Below are 12,500 nucleotides of genomic sequence, written 5' to 3'. Positions count from 1 at the left end.
CCATGCTGGTCAACAGGTTCCTCGGACCCAAGAACACACGCCGCGCACTCATGGGCTACAACGATCAGGTGAGACGCGCGCACACACACACACACACACACACACACACACACACACACACACACACACACACACACACACACACACACACACACACACACACACACACACACACACACACACACACACACACACACACACACACACACAGACGGGGATGAACCATGTTGATCAACCACATCCTAGCTGGTTAAAAGGTGCACAGAACACATACACACCCTGACTTGAACTTGGCTGAACTTTGCTGAATGTGCGTGTGTGTCGGTGGTAGGTCCCGCGGCCCATGGCTCTTACCCCGATCAGCACCAGCATGCCCCCCTTCCCTCAGGGCTCCGTCACCCAGGAGGAGCTCATGGTCTCCATGGTAACGGGCCTGGCATCACTGACCTCGCGCACCTCTATGGGCATCATCGTGGTGGGAGGCGTGGTAAGAAAACACACACACACACACACACACACACACACACACACACAGATGCCTGCACACACACACACACACACACACACACACACACATATATAAATATATCAGTGACACATATAAAAACATGCTCCCACTGTCACACTTGTACATACCCTCTGCTTTCAAATATAACACACAACCTCTTAGGCACACGCATACATACACATACACACACGCACTTTTATGTAACGTTTTAATACCTTCCCTGAAGGGTGGATGGGAAGGGCTTATCTAAATTCAGTGTTAACACAGCTCTAAAGTTACAGTGCACACACATAGAGACCTTTGTAGCTGTGATGTTAAACATCAGGACGAAGCCTCTTAATTAAAATTGGAAGGACTCCCCTCTAGGCCTGTTTTAGGGATTTGAGTACTTTGTTTTATCTGACAACATCTCGTTTGTTTATTTTTTATTTATTTATTTTATTAATTTTTTAATCCCGAAGAAGAGATTTTCAGTCTGGCACAACATCTGTAAATCTCTCCAGCTGCAGCTTACATAAACGCTGATCATTTCTCCTCATTGTAATATCCCAAACACATCTCCATGGCGATAGCATTGGGCAGGGATGTCAGCAGGTTCAAAGGGTTTACATGCCGCTCTTGATGTCAGTTTGAATATGGTGTCCTGATCGGCCTTGCTTTGTTTTTAAAATAGAAATTAGCAGTCTGAAGTGATGGGAAAGTGGATACTGGTTTATGTGTAAATTAAGGCTTTTTGCTGTTTCATCTATTAGGGGTAGTTCAGTTATCAATAGTAGTGATATGTCTGTAGTGTGTCAGTCGTAAATGTACTTCAGTTATCAATAGTAGTGATATGTCTGTAGTGTTTCAGGCGTAACTGTACTTCAGTTATCAATAGTAGTGATACGTCTGTAGTGTGTCATTTGTAAATGTACTTCAGTTATCAATAGTAGTGATACGCCTGTAGTGTGTCAGTAGTAAATGTAGCTTCTTGTTTTTGCCCTTGGTTTGTCAATGGAAGACTCCAGGGATCTTTAGTTCTTGCGTAATGAGTACAGTTACATTGGGCATGCTGGTCTTGTGCGTCAGTGTGCCCTTATTGATTATGTGCCTTGGCATCTCTAATACGGTGTGTGTGTGTGTGTGTGTGTGTGTGTGTGTGTGTGTGTGTGTGTGTGTTAGTGTATGCACTTGTCCATGTTCTTATATGCAAGTTCTAATACTTATATATATGTGTGTGTGTGTGTGTGCAGATCTGGAAGGCGGTGGGCTGGCGTCTCATAGCCCTGTCGGTGGGCCTGTACGGGCTGATGTACGTGTACGAGCGCCTCACCTGGACCACCAAGGCCAAGGAGCGCGCCTTCAAGAGGCAGTTTGTGGACTACGCCAGCGAGAAGCTCCAGCTCATCGTCAGCTACACAGGCTCCAACTGCAGCCACCAGGTCCAGCAGTAAGTACACACACACACACACACACACACACACACACACACACACACACACACACACAGAGAGAGAGACACACTTACACACTCTCAGCTAGGCATAGTTTCCAGGTCACATCATAGTTCTCAGGAAATACTAATCTCTTTTGATGTTGACGTGATTTCACTCTGGTGTGTACAGGTGTAATCCAGTGTGTGTGTGTGTGTGTGTGTGTGTGTGTGAGCTGCAGTAGAAAGAGCACTAAAGCTTCAGTTTAGAGCCAGTGGAAACTATCAGTTTGTCACATCATCTTATGTAAGTGCCCAGTATAAATAGGTGCAGATTTACAACAACCTTTTGAAACCTTTGCTGCTCGCTGGCGCCACTGAGTGGACAGAAAGGGGGTTTGCGCTAATGTGGTTTTTCACATACTTCCACCACTGCACTTCACTTACAGCAGGATAAGATTGTTTCTCAGGCCTTTTGACATGGATGTCCTCATTAAAGTCGTGTGTGTGTGTGTGTGTGTGTGTGTGTGTGTGTGTGTGTGTGTGTGTGTGTGTGTGTGTGTGTGTGTGTGTTTTCAGGGAGCTGGCGAGCACCTTTGCACAGCTGTGCCAGCAGGTTGATGTGACGAGGCAGAATCTGGAGGATGAGATTCAGGACATGAACAAGCAGATCGAGCAGCTGGACACCCTGCAGAGCAAAGCCAAGCTGCTGAGGTAGAACACACACACTAACACTCTCACACACACACACTAAAATGTACACACACCTCCCCTCCTAACTGGCACCTGACTAGCGCTTAACTTGCACTTCAGCAGTTACATTCCTGCACTTCTTTTTCCTCTTTTCTAGGTTGTTGTTTTTCTAATTCTCATGTAAAGTAGTATTTATTGTTACACCATGCTTTTTTTATTGCTCTTAGCTTGACTGTTCTCTCCCTTGTACGTCGCTTTGGACAAAAGCGTCTGCTAAATGACTAAATGTAAATGTAACACATTATCTTTATTTCAGTTGTAAGAATTTGCATTGATGTGTGTGTGTGTGTGTGTGTGTGTGTGTGTGTGTGTGTGTGTGTGTGTGTGTGTGTGTGTGTGTGTGTGTGTGTGTGAATCAACAGAAATAAAGCAGGCTGGCTAGACAGTGAACTCAACATGTTCACCCAGCAGTACCTGCAGCAGGGGCGATAAGAGAAGACTGAAGACTGAACGAGAGAAAAAGAAGAAGAAGAAGAAGAAAAGAGAGAGAGCAAGGGGGAAAGAAAGAGCTCAGAGTTTTAGCCTTATCCCGACTCCACCCCACCCCGCTCTCTCTTTATCTCTCTCTCTCTCTCTTCCACCCCTCCCTCTCATCCTTCTCATTCACGTCTCTGCCTGTCAGCTGTATGAGATGGACTCTTAGCCATGCTTGTTTTAGAAGAGGACGACGCCGCATCCGGTACATAACCCCCCACCCCCCTTCTGCCACGACGGTGTGTCTCTTCGCCCGTCTGCCTGCCTGCCCGGATGAATGATGATCTTCACTTTTCACACGTTTGGGTTCTGCCTTTGGGAAGGGAGCAGGAGAGAGCGCCCCCTAGTGTGTAGGATGACCTGGCAGTTGGTTATGTGTCATCGTGTGCACCATTTTTTGTGGGGCTTATCTTTGTCTTTGGTGTAACATGGAAATCTATAGCTGTCTATGGAAGACCTGTAGTAGTAATAATAATAATAATAATTTATTCTATTATTATTTAATGGTAACACCATGTCACCTGTGGGTATGGGTGTATGTATATGTTTAGGATGTAGTGTCCCGTAGCTCACAGGGTCAGTAGGCTTGCGAGTGAGCCAGAGGTCAAAGGTCGTCTGTTGGAAGTGTCTCCTGCGTCACCTCTCCACTCTGTCCTCTGACCTCACTCCTCTGTCCCATTCACCACACAAGCTTGAGAAAGATGGTCGTATCTGGGCCGTCACGCTCACAATTATGACTTGCGCTTCGACATATATATATATATATATATATATATATGTGTGTGTGTGTGTGTGTGTGTGTGTGTGCCTAGGCAAGTAGGTACGCTCAACTCGATGTAAAGGTAGCCAGTATGTGTGAGATGACTAAGAGAGAATTGTAAGACGATCCTTTGTTTGTTTGTTTGTTTGTTTGTTTGTATTTGTTTACTGGTGACCCTGTCCAGTTCCAGCCCTATATGCAGTGTGGCTGCCCATGGGTGCCAAGGGCGATGTACCACCCAGTTACCGACTGTGTCTGCTCCCAGTTATGACCCGTGTGTGTGTGTGTGTGTGTGTGTGTGTGTGTGTGTGTGTGTGTGTGTGTGTGTGTGTGTGTGTGTGTGTGTGTGTGTGTGTGTGTGAGTGAGTGACATGAGCCCAGTGGTGGCTCATAAACATATCGTGTGTGTGTGTGTACTGCTAAGGAGGGGGAAGGGGAGTATTGTGACACGGGGAAACTTCAGGGTCTTTGTGTCGAGGCTTTGCTGTTTCCAGTTTGATGGAACTCAAACATGCACTAGGGTAAAGCCAGGAGTCTGAAGAAGGGAGCATTGACACACACACACACACAGAGAGAGAGAGAGAAGGAGAGAGGTGGGCACCCATGCACAAGGGGTTAGTGGGAGAACGAGGAGTTCGGGTCTGGTCCTGTGTTCATTTGGCCCTCATGCAATCAGGATATAATGTTTCCCTTTTTTTAATCTTTTTTTTTTTTTTTTTGGATTGAGAAGACCTGGAGAGAAAAACTAAACGTTGGTGCCACACATTTGTTTGAGTTTTTGTTTTGTTTTGTTTTGTTTTGTTTATGTTCATGCAAGTGTCATCATAGCCTGATGTAATGAAATGCAAAGTGAAAGAAACCAGTGGAAATAAGCGTATCGAGGAGGTGAAACAACATGAACTTGACACTGGAAACACTTCACATGTTACCCAACACTCAACACCAGTGGATAACAATCTCAATTAGTCGGGAGTTGTCCTTCAAGTGTGTGTGTGTGTGTGTTTGCGTGCGTGTGTGAGTGCGTGCGAGCGTGTGTGTGAGGGTGTGTGTCAGCGTGCGTGTGCGAGGGTGTGTGTCAGCGTGCGTGCGTGCGTGCGTGCGTGTGTGTGTGTGAGGGTGCGAGGGTGTGTGTCAGCGTGCGTGTGTGTGTGTGTGTGAGCCTGTTCTGATGGTGGATTGCAGTTCCGTGCCAAGATGTTAAAAACAGTCATCTGAAAAGATCCGAATTCAGAAGGAATATGTGCACTTTATTTCATGTTTGTGCTGCTTTTAAACAGTCTCAATTTGCCTCTCATTTTTCGTGCGCGTGTGTAATTTGTTTTTAATTTTTTTTATTTAAGAAAGTGACGCGGTTGAAAGATGGAGCACTCTGTGCTGTTGTGGTGTGATACAGTAATGTATAGACACGCATGCTTTTTTCCTTGTCATATCTCGTCTGATCGTGAATGTTCATAAGTAATACATAATAAAAGTACTAAGTTAAGGGAAAAAGTCTGTTTCTCTCAAATCGTGATCTTTTGTTCTGATTTATGGTGAGGGTGAGTACTGTGTGACGTGGGGAAACTGAAGGTTTTTTCAGGGTCTGTATATCTGTGACTCATCAACGTGTGTGTGTGTGTGTGTGTGTGTGTGTGTGTGTGTGTGTGTGTGTGTGTGTGTGTGTGTGTGTGTGTGTGTGTGTGTGTGTGTGTGTGTGTGTGTGTGTGTGTCCTGTTAAGGAGGGTGAGTACTGTATGACTCGGGGAAACTTCAGGATGTTCGTGTCGAGGCTTTGCTGTTTCCAGGTTGAGGGCTTAAGAGAACTCAAACGTGTACTTGGGGTAACGCCAGGTGAAAGAGCCTGAAGAAGGGAGCATTGACACACACACACACACACACACACTGCCTTATGGTGTTCCAAACTAAGGTTTGGGAGGAGACGATCAAGATGAATAGGCCATGCGTTTCGTGTCACGACTCATGTGTCTTGTGTCACGCCTCTTCACGTAACCTTAATCGCAGCGGTGACGCTTGCTTTGCCTCACCTGGCAGACATGCTCTGCATCTGCTTGCATGCTTGGGCCAAAAACCCCTCACAAACTTGTGCAACGAATGCATTTCAAAGCGTGCCGTAGTGGCAGGCGGTTCTCAAAGACGCGGAGGATATATGTGAAGATTGAGAGATGATTGTGGGACTGAGTGATGTCACATCCTCCCTGTTTCAGTCAATCCTAGACAAGAAAGAACCAAAGTGGCAGGCTGGCTGTTACTGGATCTTAAAGCCTGTGGATCTGTGTGAAGGACTGTGCTGTGCTTTAGGATGTGGGTGTTTGTTAATCTGTATCATTTTTCAGAAACATACAGGACTAAGAGAAGAATAGTACAACAGAACTTAACTGTATAAGTTTCAAAATTTTAATAGTACAACATTGTGGATCAGACATTAAAGGTGCAGTCAAATATCACGACCCTTAAAATTTGAGTAGCTGTCTAACTGCCTGAGATTCATGCCTACTAGTTCAGCTCAGATGAATAATGACTGTGACGAGATAAAGCACAGTGATGTCAGTGACACAATAAGATTGTCTAAATTATAATAATCAGTAAGTATGCTGTTAAAATGTAAGACAGTTCTTCCACCCTGCAACCAGTCCTCAGTCTGTCGAACAATCCGTGGATTTCCCCCTGGGGTTTATTCAGAACACATACACAGAAAATATACCCACATGCAGGGAAACATAACTGGAAAAACTAGTGTTGGAAGGTAAATGCCTTGAAATGAACATGAGAAAAAAGTTGCAAATGAATCCATAAAAATGTGCAAAAAAATATAAGGATAGATCAGGTAAATATGGCAAATCAATCAGTTAGATTATTCAACAGAATTAAGCATTATCTACAGAGCATTGTTTTCATAAATGGAAATGATATTGCATAACACAGTACATCTGATATCAATTGATGGATTGATTGAACAGAACAAGACTTAAAACCTTTAACCTGTCTGACTTGTCAATCCAACATGCTTATCTTTGAAATGGATAACAACTGGAGACCTAAAGACAGGAAACAGGTGAATATTATCCTAATCTTGCGGAACCAACCAAGAGTGAATCTGGTTGAAACCAGATTATATCAAACCGGAGGGATTTACTGGGATAAAGCAGTTATAAATGATGTCACAATGCAGATGCGTCTATGCAAGTTCATATCTGGAACAGCCATCAGATGACAGTGATTCTCTAGTCCCTTGTCGCCCCCTGGAGGTCAAAGTAAGTCACGTCATGTTCCCTGAGATGAGATTGGACGCTAACCCCATTAAATTCATTGTTGGAGCCACTTATGCTGTCCACCCAACTCCACAGAACCTCAGTCAGTGGGTGGATGGGTGAAGACAGACACTGCAAGTTGTGTTTAGGTGTTGTCTCATTAAAACATATTTTGTCTGAATGTGATGTGGAGACATAATCAGGTTTATGACAGGGAGAGGATTTTGTTTGAAAAGTGAACTCCAGGGACATACAAACAGACATGGTGTTGTATTCTGAGTTACCCATTCCCTTTGAAGATGCGATTGAGGAAGCATTTCAAAGGAGGAAGCTAAAGCATGCAGAACTGGTAGTGGAAGCAAGGCAACACGGTTGCCAAGCGCACGCAAGCCCAGTGGAGATAGGTGTTTGGGTAGGCTTTGTGTTTAAATCAACCACAACACTTCTGTCGGATTTTGATTTCCGAGCACGGTTACTCAAAGGAGCTTTAAAGGAGTTATGTGAGGCTGCTGAAAAAGTGAGCCAGTGGTTGTGGCTGAGGTGCTTGCAGACTAGGGGGTCATGAATTAACCTGAACTAGTCTAACACTGAGGTATGTGAAATCTTGTCGAGGTGTATCTTGTTGTTGTCTCTGGTAGTGTCATATGTCCTAACCCATCATGAATATGGAGGGGGTGGGTCTGGGACGCCAGACACCACTGTTGAGCCCACTGGAGGTGAGGCCTAATTTCATGAAACACTGATTGCCTGCTTGCAAAAATGTACTTGTGACAGTGAGAAGGGATTTGCCCCTGTGGGAAGTCCCCAACCAATAATACAAGGACTTTAACATCTTATTTTGTGTACAACTAAAATTGTGTGCTAAGGCATACAGGGTTGAATTGAAGGCCATAAGGTTTGTGTCTGGAGATGTGTCTGAAATAACTCATTAAGAGCACGGAAGGAGGGAACACCCGTGATGAATGCATGAAGACGCATGTACTCCATGCTGCAGCAGTGGTTTCCACTAGGGGGCGACAACAAACCACAAGACCAGAGACACTGTAACTCCGAGTGGAAAATACTATAATGCTGTTCCCTAGCAACAATATTACGAGCCCCCATGACCTCGCCCTATTCACACCACTTACCATGAAGGATTTTACCTGGGATTGCCGTGTGATTGCTTTCTGTCAGGATTGATTTTCCTCTTATATAGCCTTTTGACACTTCCTCTCTCTCTACCTGTCTCTCCCTCTGTCCTGTTGAACGGCGCAGTCATCACGGGGAGCCTTTTTAAATGATACGCTGTAAACTACCGAAACTGCCTTAAAAACATGACGCCTTGGAGCAGATTAAACTCTCTAGCACCTGACCTCAGCTGTTTCCATTATAGATTCGTCAGACTGATGGCATTTTTTCACACTCCGGTTTGTTGGCCATGTGTGGGTCTATATAGCCTGCGGGGATGGCGAGTGTTAGCACGGGTGGTTAGAGAAGCAATTCAATCAATTTCTGCGGTTTAGTCATCTCAAGTGCTCCTCCAAGGACGAGTGGCCACCCTTAAGTAAGGTCATTGTTCCTTCTTTATGGCCAACATGGGCAGGTTTTGTCTCCCTTATCAGCCGTATTTCCCCTGAAATACAACTCTGCTCTTTGTGCTCAGCAAGTAGGCCTATAGCTCACACCTTAACACATAACACCCATACATTTTAATCTATCACTTTTTTTCTGGCTACATTCCTAGCATCTGAAAATCTGCATTAGTGGTGCCCCTTCATAAAGGTGGAGACCCAAATTATATGAACAATTATAGGCCGATCTCCAAGCTCCCATATGCCTTGCCAAAATGTTGGAATCCTTTGTAAATGAGCAAATTAGCTCTTTTCTATCTTTAAACTCATTTGTATGCCCCTTTCAATCAGGTTTCAGAGCTGGCCACAGTACCATTACTGCAACAACTCTTGTGGTAAATGACATAGCCTCTGCTGTAGACAAGAAACAATGTTGTGCCGCTTTATTTATTGACCTGTCGAAAGCTTTTGATACAGTAAACCATGAGATACTTTTTGGCAAACTGGACTCCCTGGGATTTGATAATGTCTCCCTCAGATGGTTCAAAAACTGCTTCACGGGTAGAACACAATGTATAGATGTTGCAGGCCTTACATCTGAGGCCCTAGTAATTCATTCTGGTGTCCCTCAGGGCTCTATTTTAGGCCCGGTATTGTTCTCACTTTACATTAATAATATCTGTGACCATCTAGAACATTGCAAAGTCCATTTTTATGCCGATGATACAATTTTGTATGCCTCAGCGCCCTCTATAGATGAAGCTGTTTCAAACCTTCAACATGCTTTTGATTGTGTACAGGATTCCCTAAAGTCCCTCAAATTGATGCTGAATGAATCTAAGACTAAATTCATGATTTTCTCCAATGGTAGAAATAATGTCCCCCCCACCCATAATGGATATGCACCCGTTCTGGGACTAATATTGAGCAAGTTCCTTGCTATAAATACCTAGGTATCTGGCTAGAGATGATAGGCTGTCATTTAAATCACATGTTCTTGACCTATCTAAGGAGGTTAAAATTAAACTGGGCGCTCTTTATAGAATAAGATCTTGTTTTACTTTTGAAAACCGAATGGAAATAGTGCAATCAACAATTTTGTCAGTTCTTGACTATGGTGACATTGTTTACATGTATGCTGCACCCTCTACCTTAAAACTCCTGGACTCTGTTTACCATAGTGCTATTCGCTTTGTTACAGAAGACGCTTTCAGGACCCACCACTGTAACTTATATAAGAATGTTGGTTGGTCCCCTCTAGCAGACAGGAGGGACAAACACTGTATTTTATTTGTTTATAAAGCCTTAGTGGGAAAACTGCCTAATTATCTCATGTCACTTTTAAAATTAAAATCCATCTGTCATAACACACGGTCACAGAGCCTCATCTCCCTTGAAATCCCCCTTACAAAAACTAATATAGGTAAAATAGCTTTTAAGTTTTCTGCTACCCATAAATGGAACACTGTTCAAGTGGAGTTGAAACTAACCAAGTATTTGTCTGTCAACCAATTTAAGAGCCTTTTAGATGCTAAGGATGTGCCTCAATGCTGTTGTTTTAAATGATTCTCTGAATTTTTTTTTTTACTTCATGTTATTTTTTTTTATACTTTATTTATTTTGTCTGTTTTGTTTAGTTATGGTTTGTTTATTTATTGTTCTTCTGTATTATGTAGCCTCAATCAGGGCATTGCTGCAAAAGAGCCCTGTGCTCAGTCAATTCTCCCTGAATAAACAATGATGATGATGATGATGATGATTACATGCCTCTCCCAGATTACAGTATTGACCTCCTCCCATTAATCTCAACATCGACAGGCTGAGTGACTTTCTGTTCTTTTTTAACGCTCTTCATACAGAGTGTGTTTTGTTGCAAGAAGGGAGCAAGAGACAGGGCAGTCTTGTTGTTATTAAAGCTTGTTATTCCGTGGCATCATTGAGGCAGCGTGACCCAGGCTACTGTCAGAGAGAGAGAGAGAGAGAGAGAGAGAGCACCGTGGAGCTGCTCTCTGTTATCAAACTCCTGCTGCTTTGATTTCCTGTTGTGTTATTGCCCAATGACTCACACCTTCAGCCTCACAGACAATAACGCACACCTGGTGCCATGACCCCCCCCTGGATGACACAAGGTCAACAGGACGTGACGGATGCTTTACTCTCAATACTATCAGTATTATAAATCTTTATTATGAATTAGTCACTGAGGGGAAAAAAACCACATTATATCAAAAAGGGTTATTCGAGTGTTGGTCTTAGAAGATCTGACTTTGATTTGGTGTGACTAAGCACACGCAGGGAGCACGCGATACCCAGGATGTGACGAGGAGGACAACTCCATTTCAGACATTTGTTTACATGTCTCTCTTTAAGTCTCTCTTTAAGTGTCCCAGTATGTGAATTGAGATATACATATCCACATACGTATGTACAGAGGAATCCAAATGTCTTTTGGAATTATAACGTAGAATTGGTGTGTCTATAACTCAGCTGATAGATCATGCTAATAATAAATAAGGGGTTAAAAAGTCTAAGGTGACAGGTTGGATTTCCAGGAAGTGTAACCTGCATTGTGTGCACAAATGGTAAATGGTCAATGGACAAGCACAGTCCTGCACCAGACTGAAGTTCCCAGCCTCCATCACGGGTGGCTGGCGGGCGTGCAGGTAAGGAGGCTTTCCGCACTGGCTACCTCGGTCATGGGTGGCTGGCGTGCAGGTAAGGAGGAGGCTTCAATCACTGCACAGCACAGAGCCCACCGGCTACCGTTACAGAAGCACACACACTGATATAACATGAAGCCGCATGGGCCTGTAAGCTGCTTTGGACACAAACATTTGATAAATGACTAAATGTAAATGTGTGTGTGTGTGCGTGTGTGGGTGTGCGCGCGCGTGTGTGTGTGTGCTTGTGTGTGTGCATATGTGTATGCCTGTGTGTGCGTGTGGGCATGTGCGTGTGTGTGTGTGTGTGTGTGTGTGTGTGTGTGTGCGTGTGTGTATGTGCGTATGTGTGGGTGTGCGTAGGGAGAGAAAGAAAAACAAAAGTGAAAGAGAGACCAAGCCATCTGTTCGGCCTGCTGCACAGTGATTCTTAGGTGACTAATCTGATGTACCCACAGATCTATGATGGGTAAAGAATGGGTGTTTGCGCGCGCGGGTGTGTGTGTGCATATGTGTGTGTGTGTGTGTGTGTGTGGGGGGGGGGGGGGGGGGGGGGGGGTTCAGTGTGGTGTATTATAAGTGTTTGGACACAAAATGTTTGGACACATTTTTGTCTCTGTTGCCCTCAAAGCCCCTTCAGCAGTCCAGTTCATTTCAGTAAAGTTTCTCCCACGATAGTCGATGACTCGGGAATGACCATGGCCTCAAGCTAGAACATTTACATTATATTTACATTTATTATATATATAATGTATCCAACACAACTTACAGTACAGTCCAGATGTACACTTTAATTATGATGTGTGTTCTCTGGGTACTCAGCCTATACCACAACCTGAGTTTTGTTCACACCTTTCTCTACCAGTTGAGCTACAGGAACTATCACAGATTCACTTTGGGTCCCGCTTAGTGGCAGAACCACATCAGGGGCCAGCTCAGTGGCAGAACCACATCAGGGGCCAACTCAGTGGCAGAACCACCATCTGGGTTGACAAAGGTGATAAGCTCTCAGGGTGTCCACACGCATGCCAGCATTTACTTTTTCATGATTTAGCACTTCCTGGTCGCAGTGCCAGCGGTGTACTCAGAGAGATGGGCTCGTCCATGCAGACAGACAGGAAATCATTCCCTGG

General features: G+C 44.3%; 1 protein-coding gene across 3 annotated transcripts in view; it reads left to right on the top strand.

Annotated features, from left to right (window-relative positions):
• mfn2 (mitofusin 2) overlaps nucleotides 1-3,152 on the top strand; it is a 25,149-nt gene extending 21,997 nt beyond the window's left edge. For all 3 annotated transcript variants that reach the window (XM_012840928.3, XM_012840927.3, XM_031567053.2), the window contains exons 14-18: nucleotides 1-68; nucleotides 332-487; nucleotides 1,741-1,937; nucleotides 2,499-2,633; nucleotides 3,035-3,152. The exon at nucleotides 1-68 is cut by the window's left edge and continues 153 nt beyond it. In XM_012840928.3, the coding sequence (XP_012696382.1) occupies nucleotides 1-68; nucleotides 332-487; nucleotides 1,741-1,937; nucleotides 2,499-2,633; nucleotides 3,035-3,104 (626 nt within the window). In that variant the 3' untranslated portion in view covers nucleotides 3,105-3,152. The remainder of the gene's footprint in view (nucleotides 69-331; nucleotides 488-1,740; nucleotides 1,938-2,498; nucleotides 2,634-3,034) is intronic.
• The last annotated feature ends 9,348 nt before the right edge of the window (nucleotides 3,153-12,500 follow it).

Source organism: Clupea harengus, chromosome 4 (assembly GCF_900700415.2).
Source record: "Clupea harengus chromosome 4, Ch_v2.0.2, whole genome shotgun sequence".
Classification (NCBI taxonomy): domain Eukaryota; kingdom Metazoa; phylum Chordata; class Actinopteri; order Clupeiformes; family Clupeidae; genus Clupea; species Clupea harengus.
Note: the sequence above shows the minus strand (reverse complement) of the source record. Positions and strands in the feature narration are given on the sequence as shown.